The following is a 22,802-nucleotide window of genomic DNA, read 5'->3' on the forward strand; positions in this document are numbered from 1 at the left end:
TACTCATTCTCCTTAGTATCTCTTATGCCATGCATGGATGAAGGACAGGACATTTTTGAAAAGGAGGTTTTTTGTGTAGTTATGCAAAAAGGTAATTATCTTGATTACACTGAAGGTTGCATATCTGAAAATTCTTGAATGGAGGCATTTGCGAGATTGCTGATAGGAGACTAATTCTGATTGATGCAGGTGTAAAGACAGATATTAGACTAAGCAGCATAATTTCCCAAAGGTACCTACTTTTCCAGAGAAAATGACCAAGGCCTGTTGGTCATACTACCAAGATTATATTGATTGATTTGGGCTGTTTGGGGGAGACTTTCCCCAAGAATGACCCAGTGTTCATGTTTCAATAAATCTCTCCATGTGTATAAGACACTTTTTAGTCACTAATGAGCTGATGTCTCAACACTTCTATAATTTTCAAAAGCTATAATTTTTACATTCCAAAACCTTGCCAGCAGGGGTTTAATTTCTTAAATAGCATTAAAAATTAAATCCCCAAACAAAGTTCAGGTATGAATTTGAATACTAATTTTAATTTCTCTTTTCCGCTTATTCTGTTTATCACTCAGTTGCACGGCACTTGGGTCTGACCTAGTTGGCAGCCTGGTCGAGTGAAATTAAGATGTGAAACATGGTGGAATTATTTCAGGGCATTCACAGTTTTCCTCAATCTTGTTAACTATTTTGGAGTATGCATTTATCCGCCTGAAACCATTTGGAATATACATAGTAAGAGAATTTTCTCTGTACACTTGAACTTCTTGAGAATTTTTCTGTGAATGACCTGGTGACCTACAACTTGGTGGAATGAAACTAGATTCTGTTTTACTGGAATGATGGACAGGAAACAAATGAAGGAGCCAGAGTCAAACTCTGAGGCAAGTTGAGGGAGGCTCAGGACAAGGCCCAGGAGAGTCAGCGCTATTAGGTGCTTGCTTTCTTTTCCACAGCCCAGCGTTGTCATGTGATGTGACAGCCAGAGAAAAAGGAAACTGGGCCAGAGGATCAGAGCGCAAGGAGGATTTAGGTTTAATAGGATCTTATTAGGCTCTAAGTCGAGGTTGTCTGAGGTAGTTTGACCCAAAATGAATTCCCCTCACTGCTATTAGTTATAATTGAGGGCACAACCCTCTTTCAGGTGTTCCCAATATTTGAAGAGTCTTCACCCTTGGATGCAATTTTTCATGATAAGCACTTTTACAGTAATAGACTTTTTATGTGTTTAGTAGCAGCCGATTCAGGGCATTTCATAGTACATTCTATAACAATGAGATTTTATACTGGCAGTTGCTCAAGAAACCAACCAACCAACCATGAATTTGGTTTGTTTGTTTGTTTATTTGAGATGGTTGATTCCTGTGCTTTGGGGTCCTTAAATGAAATATGCTTCAATAGAGAAAAACAATCAGATAGAATGCCATTCACAACTAGCATTCTTACACAGATTTTTGTATAATGGCCAGTGTCCTTCTTTAATGATTATCTGGTGACCTCTTCCCAATTAGTATCACAGTTGTAATAAAGTACATAAAATAATGACTTTTGATCTGGGACAGACCTAAGAAATAATCGTTTAATCCTAACTACTTACCTAAGTGAGGTTGCAAACCAAGAGCCCCATTTTTAACTTAGGATATCACGGCTGATTAGAGCTGGAACCAGAGTCTTGGGGCCTTTTCTCTCAGTTCAAAGCTCAAGTCTCCAAAAAGGAACTTTAAGTCTTCCGACTTCCATAGTTAGCAAACCAAGCTAAAAACTCTTAGCCTTTCCCCTTTGTCCCCCATTTTAAATCCACCTGAACTCTCTAACCATTTCCACAAACCGACCAGAGAAATGTCAGGTGGGAAGAAGGAAAGGTGGGAAGGAAACCGCCACGTTTTTCCTTCAAGGTCAAGACGTTACTCCTGATCTGGTAGCTCACTATGAAAAGACTCAGCTTTGTTTCTCTGTTATCTCTCGGCCTCAATCCACCTGTGTTCTTCACCATTCTTCTCTTGTTCCATCAAATCTTTTTTTTTCTTAATCTTCAGGTTCTTATGTTATTGATCCCTTACCATTAGGCCTGCAAATATGATTGCTTTTTCCTCAACAAGAATGTTATCTTGGCTCTTTCTCACCTTAACACCACCCCATCCATTTCTTTCACCTAAGGAACTTTTTTTATGATGTGTTCTTAGAGGATATTATATTGAGACATAAAATAATTGGCGGATGGTGTGAGATAATATAGAATTAAATGCCAAGTTCAGTCTGATAGGGAAAGAGAGATAGTACATTAACATATAGTCATTCAGGAAATATATTTAAGGAAAAAATGCAATTTTGACACATTTATAGCTTTCCTAAGTATTGTAGTGTTTGAAAGAGTCAAATTAGATATTTATTTATTTGGGCATGAGATTGAAGAAATTTTTACGTGGAAAGAGGTATGATCTAGATGACTGGAATCTAAGCTTTTATGACCATATGGTGTATTTTATAATTTTGTGGTGTGGAAGCATATGCTTATGCTTTTTACATAGTGAAATAAAAGATATCCACTTTCCAAAAAGGGCAGATAAAAATATATATAATTTTTATGTCAGTTACCTCTGCTTCCAACAATAATTTAATAAAAATTTTCTTTTCTAATTGTTGGAAAATATTTTTATATGTAATATTGAGATGTATAAATTGACTACCAAATAATATGAGGGGAGATAAAAAAAAAAACAACAACCCTGGAATTATCTTCTGGAGGGCAGGCTCCCCCCACTAGGTGAGTGTCCGTCCGTGTCAGTGGACCAGCTGACATTGTTGTGCAAGGCTGCGTTCGGCTTCAGTGAATTTTTTTTAATACTTTCAATGCATTTGCCCATTTCATGATGGGTGATTTACGAGTGCACCTGCCCGCACGGTATTGAGGGTTCAGCAGTTTTTGACCAAAAATAGCAAGACACCCATGCCCTGCCCTCCCTATTCACCTGATCTTGCCCTGAGCAACTTTTTTTTGTTTCCCCAGATGGAAAAAGTCCTCAAAGGGAAACATTTTGCCCATGTGGAAGAGGTGAAACAAAAAATGGCAGAAGCCCTGAAAGGCATCAAAATCAACGAGTTCAAAAACTCTTCTGAGTAGTGGAAAAAATAGTCTCGATAGGTGTACTGTATCGAATGGAGAGTACTTTGAAGGTGACTGAAATTTAAATATGTAAGACTAAATACAGAATTTTTTATAAATAAATTACGTTTTTTGGTCCCCCCTTGTATAGTTAGTTCTGTCTTTTCAGTATGGAGTTTGTGCTGATGTATACACCAGGCTGTTATATATGTATTTTGATAGCTTCTCTCTCCCACCCCCGCTCCCACGCCAGAAAACTCAACAACCACACCACAAAACCACATGCAACCACTGTTGGAAAAAGAGCCCTCTGGGTATTTTTTTGGTGTTGGTGGTTTGTTTGTTTGAAGAAAGAAAGAAAAAATTACTTGTTAGGGTCTGGATGGTTTATAGAGCTCTCTCCTGGGCATGAAATTGGAGTTGAAGTGCATGCCTGTACTTACGGGAAGAGCAGGATGGATATGTGCCAAGAGGGGCCAACATTCTTAGCTCCAGATGCCTTAGGCTGAAGAGGGAACCGGGCAAGAGAGGGGACATGTCCAGTAATGCTGTCCTCGTGACACAGCACGCATTCTAGCGACTGTGGCGTCTGTTACCTGCTCAGAGCATTCTGCTTAGTTTTGTCCTTCTCTGCTCTTCACTTGGGACTTTCAGGTGTGGTCCGAGAGTTAAATAAAAAGCTTGGAATTGAAAAATGTAAAAAAAAGGAAGAAGTAAAGCCTGGGAACAGGCAAAGGTAGAAATATAGTGAAAGTCTTGGTGCTTGAGGAAATATATCCTTAAATATCTCTCACAAACCTGGTGCTGTCTCTTCTTTTCAGGTTTATACTGCCCTGGGGACATGCCTGGGCTTTAATACCCTAACATGGGAGTAAGAGAGACAGTGGAACTATTCAGCTCTATGGTCTCTGGGTGTTAGGTAGTATTTTCATTTCTAGGATCTTCTGGCATAGGGTTTTTGTTCTCAGATGTGGCTTGCTTGACTTGCCTGACACACCCCCATTCTTCCACCAGGATCTTTCCACGTTTAGAGCCTTCAGGCATCTGCCTCAAAAGTATGATCGGATAAGTATTAGCCAAATGAGATGCACTTCTCTCAGGGAAGACAGGTACCTTAAGGGAATAGGGCCCAGGAGAATATAGTTTTCTAGAAAGAACACTGGACTGGGAACCAAGAGACTTACGTTCTGTTTTCATCAAAATCAACTAGTAAATTTATGGTCTTGACTGAGATATTTATCTTGTCAGTAATGCAGTCTCCCCCTCTGAAATGCTGCTTGTAAAGTCCGTTTGAGAACTGACTTAAGGGGATCTTAGAGAGCATGTGTCTGATTTTGATTTAGAGGTGGTTGGCACAGTGTCTGTTCCCCTCAGAGCTTTAGAGAAGAATCTGAGAGTCCTAGAGCTTGAAGGAATATTCAGCTTTTTCAGCCTCTATGATAAACCAAAATATTTTTAAAGAAATATTAATATTTTTAGAGAGAGGAGAAAGGAAAGAGAAAGAGAGGGAGAGAAACATTGATGTGAGAAAGAAACATTAACTGGCTGCCTTCTGTATGCACCCAGACCAGATAGATATTGAACCCATAACCTAGGCATGTGCCTGGCTGGGAATCAAACCTGCAACCTTTTGGCTTGTGGGACTTTGCCGAATCAACTGAGCTACACCGGCCAAGAGTAAACCAAAATATTCTGATTTTCCTTATTAGTATCATTAACTCATCTGAATAAAAGACCTGGACATTTTTCACAGAAATATTATTTTTAGGACAACGAGGAAGTTGAAAACAGCAACTTTGTATTGTTAGCAGTTATACATTGGGGAATCCACCAATTTAGATAATAAAATACAGTCATAGAAGATGCACATAGCTGCTTCTCTCGGGTACATCGTGTGCGCAGTCCTTCTAATAGGCCTTCCGCTTTTTATATACAGTACTTTAGTCCCCTTCCATTCTCCTTTAAAAAAGTGTTTCTTTCTTTAGAATGATTAATTCTTGCAAGTTTTCTGTCCTTATGTCCTACATTTTTTAAAAGATCCTTTCATGATAAATGGCTAGCCTCCCACCCCCCACCCCAGCATAAGCACCTTGTTATGAATATTCCTTAACTATTTTCCAGTGTTTCATTCCACTCCCCTCAAAGAACTTGACCTTTAAATATAACCTGAGTCACCACGCCCAGCCTTCTTCCTTACGCTTTACTGTTTGTAGGAGGAACGGTTGATCAGTGTTCTCTTTGTAAGACCCTGCATATCCATTGGCTGAAAATAGCCGTCTTTGTTTTTCTTTTGGCACTGCAAGGCTGGGAATTTGATCATGGATTTGGTTTTCCAGTACTTTGATAATTACAGTGTAATGACTTTTCTCTGGTCTCTCTCCAATCTGTACACTAATAAAATGATATTTTGAATGGCACCCAGTGCTTTTATGGGCTATTCAAACTGATGAGATAACACCACTGTGCACCACATGGCTGGATCATGTCCACTATTCACTCTGTGACCTCAGTATCTTTCTCCCTCCTGGGAGTCTTTTGTAGTCCGACTGTCTTCGTATTTTAGCCACATAATTCACTCTTCGTTTGTACGTGTGCACAGTCTTGTTTGTGAGGGATCATTTCTGTCTCTGATTTGTCAAGGTTACTTGGAATACTGTTGTTTTTCAGAAAATCTAGAAACTTTCACTTAGTTTGTAACCACAATATGACTGAGAATGCTTTCAATTCCATTATGATAGTTCTTGATTAAAAAAAAAAATCCAATAATATTGGACCCAGGATTCTGAGTGCTGTTTTATAACTGCCCCAGGTTTCATCAAGTCATTTTTTTCCCTGTCACTATTAACTAATGGTTTTCCTGTTTCTTGCTTGATTATAAAAACTAGATTTGAGTGATTTAGAATTATGATCTAGGGGGTTGTGATTGGTGGTCATGGGGAGAAGAGACCCTTAATTGCTTAATTTATGCATGTAGCTTTGGTAGCAACATTTGTTTATATTTTTAGTAGCAAGGTGAGAAGAAAATAAGGAAGCCTTTAGATTGAGTAGAAATGTCCATTTTTAAATATATTTAGTTCTATGTTGGACTTTGAGAATGTCTGCTTTGATTTAAATGTAGTAGTCAGCGTTCTATTCAATACATGAACATAATGAGATGCGTTTTTTGTTGTCATTACAGGTTTTGGAAGGTGACAATGAAATGTGAAGAAGTTACATTTCTAGTGTGATACCTGAAAGTTAGTGACTGCTTACGAAATTTTCATGAAAATTAAATATGACTTAGAAGCATTGATTGATGAAGTTTTATGATGTCATCGGTTGCGACTGGAAGCAAACTCCAGCAGGCTATGAGCCTGCAGGGAGTTGACCCGGAAACATGCATGATTGTGTTTAAAAACCACTGGGCACAGGTAATGTCTGAGTCCCACCTTCTCCGCTGGTCTAGAGGCCTCCGTCACACTGAACTAGGGTTTCCTGCCTTGGTGGCAGGTAACCGGGCTTCCAGAAACATGGGGAGGAAAACCTCTTCAGGTAGGAAGGAAAGCAACTCTCTTCTTGCTTTCCTAGAAAGGTATCTGGTTAAAAACCATGATTTTCACAAAAGCAGTTGGGGAACATCTGTGTTTCTCAGATGTTTTTAGAAGAACAGCAGTTGGCCTTAAAGTGAATTTGACATCACTTTCAGTACACTTGACCTTGTTTACAGCATCTCTCTTCCCTTCCTCCCTGCTTATTTTTACCCAGAACTTACACTCTAACAATACTAAAGCACACAGTTATTGGCTATTTACCAAGTGCTGTGCTGATTACTTCAAATGCTGTGAATATCATTTAATCTTTCCACAAACCCACAAGACAGTTCGTATTAGCTCCTCATTTTACAGACAAGGGAATGGAAAATTATAGAGGTTAAGTAACTTGCTTGGGATTATGGGACTAGTGAGTTTTCAAGCAAGTACTTAGATCTTGGTCTCTTGACCTCTGTAGTCTGTCTACCACTTTTTGGGCTGGTGGGCCAGTATAATTTAAGGAAAGAAGGTACCAGGTGGTATCTGAATACATTACAAAACTGATTATATAAAAGTTTTTTAGATTATTCCTTTTGACTTCTCTGTGACTTTCCTGTGATCTGCTTGTGTGGATAATTAAAGGTTGAATGATCAGAAAATTTACCAGCTCTCCCCTTTACTCAGGGAGTTTACAAGTAGTAAAACAAATAAAATTGGCATTCTTTACTACTTGTCCGACACTACACTCCCAGGTGAGCCAGTAAGTGGCTATTTATGTGACAGTTTTTTAATGACTACCCAGTTCCATCCTGTGGCCGGAAACAGCGCATGAGTCAAAGCACTGAGCCTGTAAATCACAGCAATTATAGGGGACACAGTTTAGATCAAAAACAAAATCAGTTCTGCTTCTGGGTCACTTACACTTTGTAGCTTCTTGTCACTCCTCAGTGTAAAGCTTCCCAAATTTTTCATGCATTTCCCATTCTCTGACTTTTTACCATTAGAATCTTAATGGGTTTTCTCTGGATATTAAGAACACATCTGCTTTAGTAAAGGGAAGAAAATAATTCAGGAGTTTTCCAGGTAATAGAGTAATTTACCTTTGGCTTTGTGCTTTTATAAAAATTTTAAAGTGCTAGCTCTGAAGTGGGGTGGTAAAACCTAAGGGATGTGCCCAATATGCTATTGCATGTGGAAGAATATTTTAGAGGGCCTATTTCTATCTTTATCTTTTAAAATGTCCATGTTTATAATGTACATTATACATCCATATATTAGTGTGTATATATATTTATTAATTTAATTATTTGTCTTCATTCTTTTAACTTGTAAGAGTGCATAGTCAGATGTTTTATACTGAGAACATTTTTAGCCACAGTCATTTCCTTTGGCTGAAGAAGTCTGTCATTCTAATGTGTATTCTTTGCTCTGGGCTCCATTTTGTTTATTGGCTTGTGTTTAATACCTTTGATTGCAATCATTCCTGCTGGGGTATCTTTGATGTGATCCATTTAGTATTCTGTACCCCTTTTCAAAGACATGATATATAACCAAACTCTTGATTCTATGTAGATGAATTATTTGCCCTTTTAGATATTGTCCTGGGTAAGCTTTCTCCAAAGCTGTTGGAGTCTTGTTAGAATGTCTTAATTTAAGAAGGTGTAAAAACTCTTTCACATTGGTGAAGGGGTAAATATTGGCTCTAGAATCATATTATCCATTTCTTTATCTGATATGAATGACTTCAGCGTTAGCCAACATTTTGGGTTATCTGAAGCATAGCACCCTCTGTTGAGTGCAGGAAAATATTGAGTTGAGGGTAAGGATAACTTTGTCAGAATGGTGCTTAGTTAGTAAACACTTCTTTCTTAAAGTGGGGACACTCTGGGTCTTGTTGTTTCAGCCATTTATTTAACTTTGATCGAGTTTCTTACCTCTTTAGTCTTGACTTCCTTTTTAACCAATCTGGAAAGTGTTTTCAGTTTCTGTCCACTTCCAAGGGCTCTTGAGGCCCTTTCTGTTACCTTTATGAATAAAAATGCTGGTTGAAGAGATCCACGTGGATATCAGTGTGGTTATTGTTCAGATTTACTGAGTCCAGATCTCAGATATATTACTAAAGGCATCACAGATGCGACACAGGAATGTGTAAGCCTTGCTTTGGGCTTTTAGAGAACATAGAAGTTAATTTGGATGCCAGTGTGGAGTACATGATTATCAAATGAATAATAATGATTACAGGAATTAAGTCAAGGGAAAGGGCTGTTATGGATAGAAATGACCTGGGAATGGAGATTTTGCTGGGATGACTGAGGAAAAAGAAGATCTTGATGACAGAAACGTAAAGGACATTTTAGAGAAGGGGTATTGGAAAGAAATGCTCAGCTTTGCCTTTTTTTTTTTTTTTGGATGGAAAAAGAAAAGTGAGGAAGTGGGGGCAAGGAAAAGATGTGGGACTGAGTGTGAGGTAAGGAATGAAACCTTCAGTGACAGGAATAGATGCTATTTATTTATTTGTGTCGGAGTTTCACACATTAGCACTTCCCTGAGTCATCCACGCTGTGGTGGATGAAGAGGAGCTGCAGAGGACTGGGAGATGAGCTCACATCAGTGTGGCTATAGCCCCAGGGTTCCCCTCAGACAACCCAGAAAACTGGTGAGGCTGGTAAGAATGTGACAGAGACAGAGCTGGTGACAACATGTTATTTACGTGTTCCGTCAGCTGACAAGTGCCAACACTTTTTATCCAGAGCGCTTGTTTGTTAGTACACTGCAGTGCAAATTCAGCATAATTAGCATATATTTGACAGATTCTGTTCTACTCTCTGCTAGTGGCTCCTTTTCCAGACCTTGTGTGGAAAAGCGCACTTTGGTGGGCGTGGGAGGTCTCTCACCTAAACTGGCAGTGTGTCAGGGACAACTAGTTATATAATCAACCATCATCTCAGGCAGTCGTGATTCAGGGGGGTGTCCAGGGAAGAGTCCTTGAATGGTCCCGTGATACACTTGAGTTTTCAAACTGTTCCCTGGATTTAGGGATCTCATGACATCCCCAGATCTGTTCCATAGTGGACCTTCAGGAATAGCTGCATTCCTGATGGTGACCCTGGAGAATCCAGGCTGTCGGAAGTCGCCTCTGGCCTGTACTTCCTCTCACCTGAGATGCCATCTTGCATCATAAGTTGACAGAGCAACGAATCTAAAACCCAGATCTGTCTGGATCATTTCTTTAGTTGGATGTCCCAGCTATAGGCCAGGATGGCACATAGGATCCTTTATGTCCTGGCCTCTTTCACTCTTCATCTCTTACTGAGTCTCCAGAAAAACAAAATGAGTTGGAGTTCTCAGACACCCCCACTCCTGGGCAGTGGCATCATGCTATTTCATGCCTCTCTGCCTTGAGCATTTCCTCTTCTTTTTGCCTGGATGTTTCTTCCCTGGGTTAATGCCTCTCCGTCAGTAGGACTCATTTGGGGCATCATTTCCTCCAGGGAACCTCCCCTGTCCTCTTTTATGCTACCACTCTGTGCTTTAGCGGCGTCCTGTGTTTCTTTGACTGGACGCACCTCATGAGCAGATACCATTTGTAGTTTAACCTACACCTTCAGTAGCAAGAATATTATAGGCATATTGTAGATTTCAATAACTTGTTAACCTGAAACACAGAAAATAGGAAATACAACTTTAGAAGAGCTAAGCAACTTAGAAAACAACTTTGAACATACACTAATATTAAAACAGTTTATAATTTGCTACCAGTAAGATCTTTGGGCTTGTATTTAATTATCAGTGATCTGGAGGAGTGTGTGTGTGTGTGTGTGTGTGTTTAATTTTCATAGTAGTCTATAAGAACAGTTTATAGTCTAGTGACTGTTGTTTTTATCTCTTGCCTTTGCTTCTATGCTTCTGAATGGAAGAGAGAACAAGAAGTAAGAATCATTGTTTCACTAGATAATAAATTATTCACCTGTATTGCCATGTGAATGAACACTCCCCCCCCCGCACACACACATTAGTTATTCTTAATGGCACAGTTGTACTTTGTGAAGCTTCATGACTTTGCTCTACTTATTCTCTGTTTTCTTTTAAGCACTGAGTCCGTATTAATTATATACTTAAAGGTGTCTGCTCTTAGAGCCAGGAGAACAGCGGTGATGGATTATAAAAAAAAAAATCAATGAGAAATGCATATTTTTTGTCTTCCTTGTTAGTTAATAGCCCAAACTCCTCCTTACCATTCTTCATCTGCAAAAATAAGCTGTTATACAATTTTATTTTTAAGCTAAGAAAGTTTCAGAGCTCAAATAGAGCAATAGTGACAGATGAAAAAAAGTCAGGACGTTTATCAGCTTTTTTCTTCTTGGAGGTGGTGGGGATGTGAAACACTGAACCACCTAGGTTAGTTAATCAAGTCAAATGTGTTCCCACAATACTGTAATGAAGGATAGATATGTGTTTAGTATAGTGTCTTGTCTGTGCAGCTCCAAATAACCTGACTCTACTAAAAAGTGTAGAGAGCTTCCAGGATTTGTAATGTGTGCTTCCAGGACTTGTAATGTGTATTTCAGCCTGTTTGCCATGACACGCATTCTCTTGTTCTGTTCGTCTTCATCCTTTTGATCTGTGCCTTGTCATAGACTCAATGACAGAGAGAAATTAAGCAGAGTCTTTGAGAGATGGAAAGTTGTGAAGTATTAGAGAACTCTGATTAATCTTCATATCTAAGTAGAGTGATGTTGGTTAACATTTAAAAAATATGTATCTCTCTTAGCTTTTCAAGTAACTCTAAACTTGACAGTAGGAAGTATAGCAGAACAAAAGCTGTACTTCTTCAAAGGGCCAAGGCATTAACTTGTGCTTCTGTTAGACTCCCAAGTGGCTGAGCACATTGGAATGTCACCCTCTCTCCCACTGTGTGCTCAGTGGTGTCTGTTTTTGCTGCTGTTGAAATTCCAGTGTTCTCTGGAATATTATTACATAGATCACTACTCTTAAGCCCTTTCCCTAATACCTAAATTAAAAAATACATAACTAACTTAGCATGAGTTTATGTTGTTATTTTATTGGCTGATGTTCCCACAACATTTCTGTATTGCAGTAATTACTGGAAGGTAGCGGCTGCTTGATCCTGGTTTTTCCCAGATTTAAACAAGTCTCTGGAGTTCAGGACTGGAGTTGACATTAACCAACCTGTGCAAGATTATATATTATTATTTTATGTTATCTTAATACAAAAATAAATGACAGTAAAGGTCTCCCCTGGGAATAGGCATGTGTGAAGAATACCCCATACTGAAAGACAAAGCTGTTAAGTAATGAACAAGGTCTGGATGGAAGCTTACTTTTGTTGTAGTTATTTGGTACATTAACTGGAATTTGGCTTAAGATTGCTAAATCCTGCCCTTCTGTGTGATGGAGAATGTTGCTTAGTAACTTGGTTTTTCCAAGATGCCACTTTAAACTAGTATTCCAGAAGATTTGGAAGTATGGGTTGTACTCATGTGGCTTTCTTGAAATAACTAGGCTCTAACCAAAGGGACATAAATAATCATCTGTTGATACACACACACACACACACACACACACACACACATACACACACGAACAATCATAGAACCATGTTAAGATGGAGCCGAAGCTTATCTCCTGAGAGAGAAACATTTGTGTTTATTCTGAAGGATAATCATTTGTTAGCTTGAGGTGTGATTATGTAATTTATGTAGATCTTTCAATTCTGAAAGCATTTGAACTTTCTATTTAGAATTTCTGAATATTTGAAATTCAGGCCCATTTTCATTGACTGATGGGGCCATTATTACAGCTAAGGATAGGAATAGCTGATGTTCCTTAGTGAAAGAAATGTGGTATTTGTTCATCTGTTTATCCCCAATAATCCTCACATATATGGTCAAATGACTTTGAAGTAGGTTAAGAATTAGCTATATTGGTTAGATGATAATTTGTATACTGTTGTTCACACTATTGATTTTTTGTTTCATTTGTTTCTTTTTAGAATTGTGATAATTTACATGTGGATCTATATGTGATCTGGGCTGATGATTCACATACATATATATACCATATAGTATTTGTTAAAAAAGACTGTAGATCAACAAATGCCTAGCTGTGATCAACAAAACATTTACAGTATAATTTCTGATCTCAGCTGGTTTACTCACTTAATGACTGTGGGCTTTATCAGGGGTTGATTAGTTTCTTAAATAATATTTGCAGCCTAACGAAGTGAACTTGTTTAGTAAAGGAAACATTTGCAAAGTGTATTTTGCTTGCTTTTACTCTCTTCCCTTCTTGGATCCTTTCAGCCGCCTTAATTATGTCCTTTTTCCCCCTGAACGGAATCCCTGAGACTAAAAGTGTACATAGCTGAGAAGAAGCCGGGGCTGGGAAATCTGAGGCAGGGCTGAGAGTCTAAGAGAGAGCATATAATCAGAGAATGGACAAGGCCTGGGGGTGCTGCTGTAAGCACTATGGGATCATGGATCCATAGGACTGGAAGGCCAGAGTCTTGATCAATAGGCGAAACTAGGCAGCCAGCACACATCAGGGATACAGGAATAGTGGCGTTTGGTGGGCACTAAAGTTAAAAATAAGGAAAAGTCCAGACCACATCAGGAATCAGTCCACAGAAATCGAAGGAGCTATAGCACCGCCTGGGCAGCAAACTTGGCACATGAGAACAGTTCTTTGGCATTTCAGTGCAAGCTGTGCTCTAGCCAAGAAGCTTGGAAGGCATTCCCGGTTAGCGCAGGAACCAGGCCCAGAGTGTGGGCCCCTGGAGCCCACTCATAAAAGCAGGTCATGGGCGTGTCTTCCTGCAAGAGAAAGGGAGGTGACCTGGGAGGGTCCTGACACCTAAGGAGAGAGCTTAAGGACATGTGGCAACACGGGCATAATCAGCACTTTGCTGAGCATTGTGTGCTCCATGACTCATGGGCCTTGTTGCAACACACCCATCGGAATTCCAGGCAGTAAAGCCACCCAGCCAGGGCTGGCAGTGAAGAAAGGGCTTTCAGTGGTCTGTTCTATTCCAGATGATCAACAAACCTTAGGTCTTCATGGGTTTTAATAGCTCTGTTCTCGTGTTTCCCTGCTCATTAACCCAGAGGCAGTGTAGAGGAGCTACTATAAAGATGTTTTGACTTACAGCAACCAGACTGGAGAGGGGAGAGAAGGGGGGTAGAAGGGTGGAAAGAATGGGAAGGAACTAGTCAAAGAACATGTATGAATGACCCACGGACATAGACAACGGTGTGGGATTGACTGTTGGAGTGGGGGTGGGGAGGGCTGGGAGGAGGAGGGTGAAGAGGGAAAAACTGGAACAACTGTAATAGAATAACAATAACAAATTTTAAAAAAAGATGCTTTGACTTAAAAGCTATGAAATAGTTTGCATTCTATATAAAAATCTCAGTTCTCTTTTTTGGGTATTGCATAGCAAAAAAAAGTAGATCTGTTTGCAAAGAAATACATTGGAATAAATAATATAAATGAAGATTAATTCATGAGAAAAATGTAACTTGTGATCAGGTGTATAGTTTTGGTGTATATTACATATATAATTTAGATATATAATATTTACATGCATGCATATAGTATAAACACATACATAAATTTATATTGCTTAGGAATTTCTGAGGATGAGATTTCCAGTTATTAATTGTTTTTAACTTGGTGGTTTAGTTATTTTTAAAGACATTAATACAAAATTATTTAATACTTTATCAACTTTTATTTTTATTTATATTATGAAATTAGATCAACTTACAGGAAAGAAGAAGTAATTAACCTGACACTTCTAATTATACATCTCTGTCAAATATTTAGTTAACTTAAATTATTTCATATATACATTTGCGGGTAATCGTATGATTCACTTAGTGTTTATTTTTAAAAACTTTATTACATGGTGATGCAACATTTTGATTATAATTCTCTTATTTTTAACCATTTGGGTCAATAATACTTTTTCACTATTAAAAATATCACTGGTGTGAATGTTTTTTAACAAATTATTTTTGGGTTGTTTCCTTTAGTGATTTTCCCCAAAGTGAGATTAACAAGTCAAAGGGCAGGGACAATTTTATAGCTTCTGTACAAATTGCCAGATTGTTTTCCAGAATGATTGAGCTAATTAGCTGTGCCACTATTGATATATAACGGACAGTCCCAATTTTACATAGTTTAGACAGTCTGAGCCCACAGGAGAAGTATAATTACATTTCTATTCCAGGGCCTAACTTTGTATAGATAGCTTCCCTAAAGAAACTTCATAGGTGGACGTTGAAATTGTAGAACTGATAAAACATGTAGCCGATTTGTTCTTCAGAATGTGGAGCCTTTTAAAGTTAGGGCTTTGGGGCTGGAGAACATGCTGTGTTGAGGTGGAGCCCCCTTTTGGACAAGGGCGGTACTGTGATCTCTGTGAGGTGTCACCAAGGCTAGAGCAAACGGAAGGGCAAACAGTCAGGTCCCAGCATTTCTGCCAGTGAGGTTATCAGGCTTTTGAGGAATTGCGGCTGGCTTCTTGGGAAGGATGAGGCACTCTGGAGTCTGAGGGAGAGGGCATGTCCAGTGGGTACACTGTGGGCACACTGGGGCACCAGTCTGGAGCCGTGTACCTCCTGGGTGGCTGCTAACTGAAGGGTTTCCTCTTTGAAAGTGTCAGTTCAAGGGTGTTGGGGTGATTTTTTCCTTTTGTGAGAGTATTATTAATTTTTTAATGGAAGCTGATAGAGAGTACAGATTCCATAGCATTCTGTTCATTCAATAAGGATGTAACTTGCCCAGGCTATAAAGGTTCCTTTGCCCTGTTTCTGACAGGAAAAACTTAGATCTTTCCCTGAAAAGTAAGTTTCTGTTGTTGCTCTCATTCTTGCTGACAGAGCGTCGTACCTTTGCCAGCTTCCCCAGTGACTTGCAAAAATTCTGTAACCTAAATACAGAACATGTAACAGCACGTTATAGAACTGGGCCAGGCAGGTACTGCAGAACACAATGTATTTCATATAGTATGTGGTTCAGAAAGGCAAAAAGGAGTTAAGATAAAGTCATCAGTCTTTGATTGTTTAAAAATAATCATCATGTGTATACATTTTAAAGGAAGTGAATGCATATTATCATAGAAATTCCAAGTCGTAAAGTTACATGGAAGTTGAGATAAAAAATTGTTTTAATTTCCAGGTTCCAAAGTAGAGGTTAGTATTCACAGGCAGAGAGAGAGGGGAAACATTCACAGGCCAGCAGTGATGAGGAGAACAACCAGGGCTGTCATGTGACCTAATTAGGGATTTATTTATTTTTTACTGTCAGTTGACTTTTTCTTTTTGGTGGTAAAATATATTTAATGAGCCCTGGCTGGTGTGGCTCAGCTGGTTGGAGCACCATTCCTTAGCCAAAGGGTCGCACGTGTTCGAGAGGGCAACCGATTCATGTTTTTCTCTGTCTCTGTCTCCCTCTCTCCCTCCCTTCCTCTCTCTCTAAAAGCAATGGAAAAATGAAGTTTACCATCTTGACCATTTTTAAGCGTACAATTCAATGGCATTAACTACATTCACAATGCTGTTTATGCAGCCATCACCACTATTTCCAATGCTCTTTCCAAACTGAAATTCTGGATATTAGAGGTTTATTTTGTAATTGGTTATTCCAGAACTATTGCTGGCTTGAAGAAATGCAGGTGCATGTCCTGTGTTAGGGTTGGTCCTGCTAGGTATGCGTCTTTGTTCAGTTTCCTTTCACCCTTGCTAATGTCGCTTGCTTGGTTGAAAAGGGTGCCTATCCAAGTAGAGGAGGGAAGGAAACTGTTCTGTCAAGGGCATATGAGGAGCTGCGTTCCCCTGTTGAAATATCTCCCTCAACTCTATTTCTAGGAGAACATGGGGAGTCTTACTTACTTAATGTACTTTAAAATTAAAAAGCAATATTCTTGACAGTTAAGAAAAAAATTAAGAACTTATCACTGAGTACAAAAACTGTTATTCTTTTTTATATTTCTTTTCTGTCTTTTTTCACATGTTTTTGACATAGTTGATAATGATGGATCTAAGTATATAAAGTAATTTATTTTTTCATCTAATATTTCACTTACAAGTTTTCATTTTGCTCAATAGTCTTCATAATATTAGGCCCATAAATGCATGCAGCTTAATTGACATAACCATACTACTTTTTTTGACGATTAGGTTGTTCACTATTCTAAGTGAACATCTTCAAAACATCTTCTTTCTATAGTTTAACCCCTTCATTTTATTCTCATGAGAGAGAGATGAACGCAAAGCTCACATGTACCTTGTTGTGGGCCCTGGCTCCTGTATCTTCTGTGAGGATTTGTTACAATCAGTGGTGTGTTTTTGTTGTGATAAACATCAGGTGGGTGACAACTGTTTGGTTGGGTTACAGGTTGTGAAGATCTTAGAGAAGCACGACCCCTTGAAGAACACCCAGGCAAAATATGGATCCATCCCTCCGGATGAGGCCAGTGCTGTGCAGAATTATGTAGAACACATGCTCTTCTTGCTGATTGAAGAACAAGCCAAGGATGCTGCAATGGGGCCAATTCTGGAATTTGTGGTCTCTGAGAACATTATGGAGAAACTCTTCCTTTGGAGCTTGAGGCGGGAATTTACTGATGACACTAAAATCGAGCAGCTAAAGATGTACGAGATGCTGGTCACCCAGTCGCACCAGCCTCTGCTGCACCACAAGCCCATTTTGAAGCCCCTGATGATGTTGCTGAGCTCTTGTTCGGGAACAACCACCCCTACCGTGGAAGAGAAGCTGGTTGTCCTGCTCAATCAGCTCTGCTCCATCCTTGCCAAAGATTCATCCATTCTGGAACTCTTCTTCCACACGAGTGAGGACCAAGGGGCGGCCAACTTCCTCATCTTCTCCCTTCTGATTCCCTTCATTCACCGAGAGGGGACAGTAGGCCAGCAGGCCCGGGATGCTTTGCTTTTCATCATGTCTCTATCTGCTGAGAACAGCATGGTGGCCCGTCACATCGTGGAGAACACCTACTTTTGTCCAGTAAGTCCCCCTCATTGCCCTGTTTTTCACCCATTCCTCTTTTCCAGTCTTGTATCAATGGTAAGTACTTCATTATTTCTTTCAGCAAGTTGTACTTGGCACCCTCTATGGAAATACATTTACAGGAAATCCTTTGGAGGGACCAGGCAATCCTAAATTGAGAGGCTATTTGGCTGAGCAGTGTCAGTTCAAGATAAGCCAACAGAGGCAACTACATGTGTTACCACTTCTTGGTTCATTTCTGCTGGTTTAGGAACTGTTTTAGTTTTTCCTAAGAGCATGTCCTGAGCAATTGGTAAGACCTGTGCTTCCTGTAGTTTTAGCTTTTCAGGTTTATTTTTCCCCAGTGGATCAAAGCATGTGGTGAGACCCCTCACAGCTGGTCTCACAAATTAATTTGTTTCTCAGCAAGATAATGACCATAAATGTAGATACAAAGCACTGATTTTATTTTAAAAAATACATATCTACAGTTTGAGGTAGCAAGGAATTCTCTATTCTGTATAGTTTCTTAATCATTGGTGTGGTGAGACAGAAAGCATAAGGTCCTTTGCAGATGCTGGAGTAGCCCAGGTCCAATCACAGTTGCAGAAAATAATGGGAGCTGCCTGGGACTTGTAAGATGCCTTAAAGCTCTGATTATTATTTTGTCCTTAGTCTTATCTTTGGACGGGGATTTATGTCTTCTTCTGGTTTGTCAGTTATGGTGGGCAACAGCTATTTTTATTTCCCCAACTTAGTGGACACTTTCAGTTTATTATCATTCTCTGTTTCTTTTTACCAATTCGTCGGCAGCCGTCCGTCTCGAGAGACGATGGTGTAGCTTCTTAAGAGTCTATCTGCACCGCCGAGAATGGCTGTGCAGTCCGACTCGGGAGTGACACGGTATCTGTCTCCTCCCGTGTTGAATCGACATCTTGCGATGACGCTGAAGCTACAGAGCCTGGGCAGGGTAATATGGAGGGTCTGCTGTTGCCCATGCAGCAGACCCCCCCTCTCTTCGCAGCTGAAGGGTCCAAGGGAAAGACGGAGTCGATACAGCTTGGGTTCAGGTGCGCCGCAGGAGTTGCCGGTGTTGACTACAACGTCAAACCGCCTTAGGGACTCCGGCTCCAGATTTTCTGTCGGGGTTTACTCCCCTAGCCTTTCCCCTGAAGAGGTATGCCGCAAGGCAGCGGAGGTTTTTTGGAGTCAGAGTTTTCCTTCTCTGAAATTTTACCAATTGCATCATAATATTTATCTATAAACTACATTATCTTAAATATGCCTGATTCTGCTGGAATAGGATACAATACCATTAGTCTATAAACTACATTGCCTTAAATATGCCTGATTCTGCTGGAATAGGATGTAATACTATTAGTCTATAAACTATATTGTCTTAAATATGCCTGATTCTGCTGGAACAGTATATAATACCATTAGTAAATTTTTTTGGGGACAGGCCAGGCAAGTTGACATAAGTAAATTAGATTCACTGTTAATTTACACTGAATGGGTAGTTTTTGATCACGGGTGAGAGCATTTAGAAGGCACTTAGAAATGCATGTGGGTATGTTTGGTTGTGATAGGGATATGGGGTGGCTGGAGAGGAAAGTCAACTGCCATTTTGTGCGAGGGGGACAAGAATGCTTAATGTCCAGTAGTTTGTGGAGTGGTCTTGCCCAGTAGAGAACTGATCTGCTCAAAATGCCAATAGCGACCCTAGTGAATAACATAATGCATTTTGCTTTGAGGTTCAAGAGCAGTAATCTCCTTTATACTATAAATTCCTATTTTTACTAAGAAACCAGGGTCACCCAGTATCTGGTGAAGATTTATTTCAGGGCAAACAAATAAGTAAAATTTTTTGAAAAATAGAATTGCGATTAAGAAACTCTGGGTACCTAGTAGCTCTCCCCTTCTGGGTTCTGACTAATGGAATAAGAAATTGTACAAAGATTGATAGTCAGATGAGAAGTGAAGAACTGATTCCATTCATCTGTGCCAACATATTCAGTTTCCCTTCCTCTGAGCTCTCTGAAAAAAATTTATCTCTTAATAAGCTTCTACCTTCACAACAATCTCTCATATCTAGCTCCTCCTTTTCATTCTCATTCCTGCCACTCCTGTTTCTAGACCCTGATATGTCTCCCTCCTTCCTTAGCACCTACCAAACTCATCATCTTACATTGTGTGATTAAACTCCTAAGAGAATTCTGATTTTGCTGTTTTATTGTTTAAATTTCTTCAGCAGCGCTCCAAACTGGATATAGCAGTTGTGTTATGCAGAACAATGCCTTCCACCATCAAGCTGTCTGCACCCTAATCCTTGAACCTGTGAACACAACTAGTAAGAGGTAGAATCAGGACCTGAACCTGGGTGGTCTGACTCAAGGACCCATGTGCTTAACCACTACCTTGTACATGAGTAATAAAATATCAAGACTTACTATAAAACACCAACTATAAAGAAAAGACCAGAATTAGGAACAAAAAAAACACAGATTGGGAGAAGATGCTTCACATAACTACAAGTTATTGGTACCCAAAATATACAAAAAATATTTGTAATGCTACAAATTAATAAGAAAATGATGAAACAATGCATTAGAAAAATGGGCAGAGGATGTGAACGGATAATTCCCAAAAGACACCAAAGCCAATAAACATATGAAAATATGCTCATCTTCCCTAGCATATTGGAAATGCAAATCATCCCACAAAGAGACACCAGATAGGGCGCATCAGAATGGCTAACTATTAGACTTCTGGCAACACCAAGTACTTTATTATCAGGCATGTGGAGAATAAGAACTCTTGAGACTATAAATTGATACAATAAATCAAAAGCAATATGGCAGCATTTAATAACATTGAATATTTCTGCACCATGTGATTGTGTGTCTTGTCGATACCTGCCCTAGGTCAATCTGGCATGTTTGCAAGGATACATGCACAAAGATATTCAGTGGAATTCTAATTTGAGAAGAGAAAAGTAGAAATACAGTAAGGGAAAGATAAGTAAACTGGTTTGTTCTACATCAATGGAGTGCTACTCAGCATTCAAAATGATCAAATCACATGTAACTCTACAAGTGTGAATGCCTGTAAGTCTAAAAAGTTTTAAGTAAAAGAAGTAGCAAAAGTTTATATAGTATGTTGATATTTATGTAAAATTTACATAAAGACAAAATCTGAGTGTTTGCTGTTTTTTGGATACATATGAATATAGTAAGAGCACAAAAACAAGTATAGGAATAATATATTCTAACTTGAAGATTGTGATTACTTTTAGGGGTGAAGGAAGGAGAGGGGCTGGTAATGGGATTGGAGTAGGGTTTAGCTCTATTTGTTGTGTTTTACTTTTTGATAAAAATAAATAGTACCATGAAGAAGTTATGGGCAAGTGTTAAAATCTGTTAAATCTTTGGATAGTTTCTGTTCTGTTCTGTTCTATGTGTTTGTAATATTTCATACTTAAAAATTTAAATTTATTAGGACGAGAAGGGAGCATCTCTTTAATGTTTAGGCTTTCACTTAGATTGTAAGCAGGTTTTACTGAGTAACTGCTGCTTTCCTAAAAAGGTGTTTTCAAACACTGCACAGTTCATAAAAATCGGAGGAGAAACAATATCCGCAGCTGACCTTATTTTCTGGAATGGAACACACAGCTTGATTGTGTTAAGTTGCCCCCGCAGGATGGATCCCATAATCTCATTTGTATCCAGTTTTCTATAATGACATCTGACAACATAATTTAAACAGGGGTGGGGGGCCTCTTTGTGTTGACTATAAAAGCATACCCTATTAACCATCCGGCTCAGGATCACAAATGACAAAAAGCTTTCTCTAATTAGTACGATTGTCAAAGTGTGTTAGCATCCAGCGTTGGGAAAGAGTAATGACTCTTTCAGGAAACTGGACCACTTTTGGAAACCTCTGTTACAGTTATAGGAAGAGCGTGCTGGCTCCACTGCCTTGTATTTCAAGATGTGCTGTTCCAAGAAAAGGAGGCGAATGAGGATACCCTAGGGAACGATTTAGTGCCAACAAATGGTTGGGGACTCTCTGCCCCTTTCTTCTGTTGATTTGTTTTTTAAACCAAATATTGATGATGAAGACCTTGTCACTTGTTACATATTGGCAAAGGTAGAAAGTAGCTGATACATAAATTTGGAAATGCAGGTTGAAATAAACAACCTTTAGGTACAGGTGCAGGTAGAGCATTATTTATCCCATATCTAAAATGTATGAGGTTTCTTATACTGGCAAGTTGTAGCAAATGCTCCCTGCCAGGTGTTCTGCCGCTCACTTCAGACTGAAGCCATCTGCTAAAAATCTCTTTGTTTTTTTGCTAAAATTAACTGGATACTTTCAGGTGTTTCATGTTAAAGATGCACCTTCCCTGACTTGTTTTGTGCTCTGTGCATGTGACCTTTCTTCCCTCTGTTGGGAACGTTGCAATATGCAAGCCATTGATGGTCACCTTTTTACAGGCATTACTTCGTTAATCTTGCAGCGACTCAGTAACGAAACTGAAGCCTAGGGGATGTCATCACTGCCTGTAAATGGCAGAGTCAGGTTCGACACCTGTGTTAGTCTGGTACTAAAATGCATGGTCTGAACAACAGCCAGGGTATCCTGCTTTCAGGGAAGTGGTTGCTTTTTAAGTGATCTGTTGTTATTCTTATAGTCTTATATGGTGATTCGTTTCTTTTAAGGAGACTCTTGAGAGAAAATAAATTAAAAGTATCGGGTCAATACTTAATGTGTTAGGGATAAATATGTTTTATAATTACTTTTGTGTAGTCAATGAAAGGCTGAAACAGTGGATGGGCATTCTGTTTTTAATTAGCTGTTGAATGTCTATGTATTTTAAATTAAGTTTAAAGCGAAATTTAAAAGCAAACAGATTGTGCCATTAAGCTCTTGGGAAAATCATCTGCAAACCTGTTGCTGCCTCTCCTTTTCCCTTGTGCCGGTCCCACAGCACCTCTGTATTCCTTGGTGTAGCAACTGTCTTTCTTGCATTTATGAGTTTATCACTGTCCCCTCATCTCACCTGGTCTGACTTGTTCTCTTTCTCCAGCACCTGGCCCATAGTCGATGTTCTAGAAATAGAGGTGGATTGGGTGAATGAATCTGAACTCTGAGCAAAGTCT

The 22,802-nt window shown here is 39.3% G+C and overlaps 1 protein-coding gene across 8 annotated transcripts in view; it reads left to right on the top strand.

The window, feature by feature from the left end:
• FHIP1A (FHF complex subunit HOOK interacting protein 1A) overlaps window positions 1-22,802 on the top strand; it is a 211,280-nt gene that overhangs the window by 104,672 nt on the left and 83,806 nt on the right. For 6 of the 8 annotated variants that reach the window (XM_090288117.1, XM_090288110.1, XM_090288116.1 and 3 more), the window contains exons 3-4: window positions 6,282-6,513; window positions 17,032-17,658. In XM_090288117.1, coding sequence (XP_090144243.1) covers window positions 6,409-6,513; window positions 17,032-17,658 — 732 coding nt within the window. In that variant the 5' untranslated portion in view covers window positions 6,282-6,408. Of the gene's footprint in view, window positions 1-3,007; window positions 3,175-6,281; window positions 6,514-17,031; window positions 17,659-22,802 lie in introns of all 8 variants that reach the window. The other 2 variants (XM_090288111.1, XM_090288118.1) reach the window with 2 other exon arrangements.

Source organism: Furipterus horrens, unplaced genomic scaffold, assembly GCF_987537825.1.
Source record: "Furipterus horrens unplaced genomic scaffold, mFurHor1.1.pri manual_scaffold_10, whole genome shotgun sequence".
NCBI lineage: Eukaryota > Metazoa > Chordata > Mammalia > Chiroptera > Furipteridae > Furipterus > Furipterus horrens.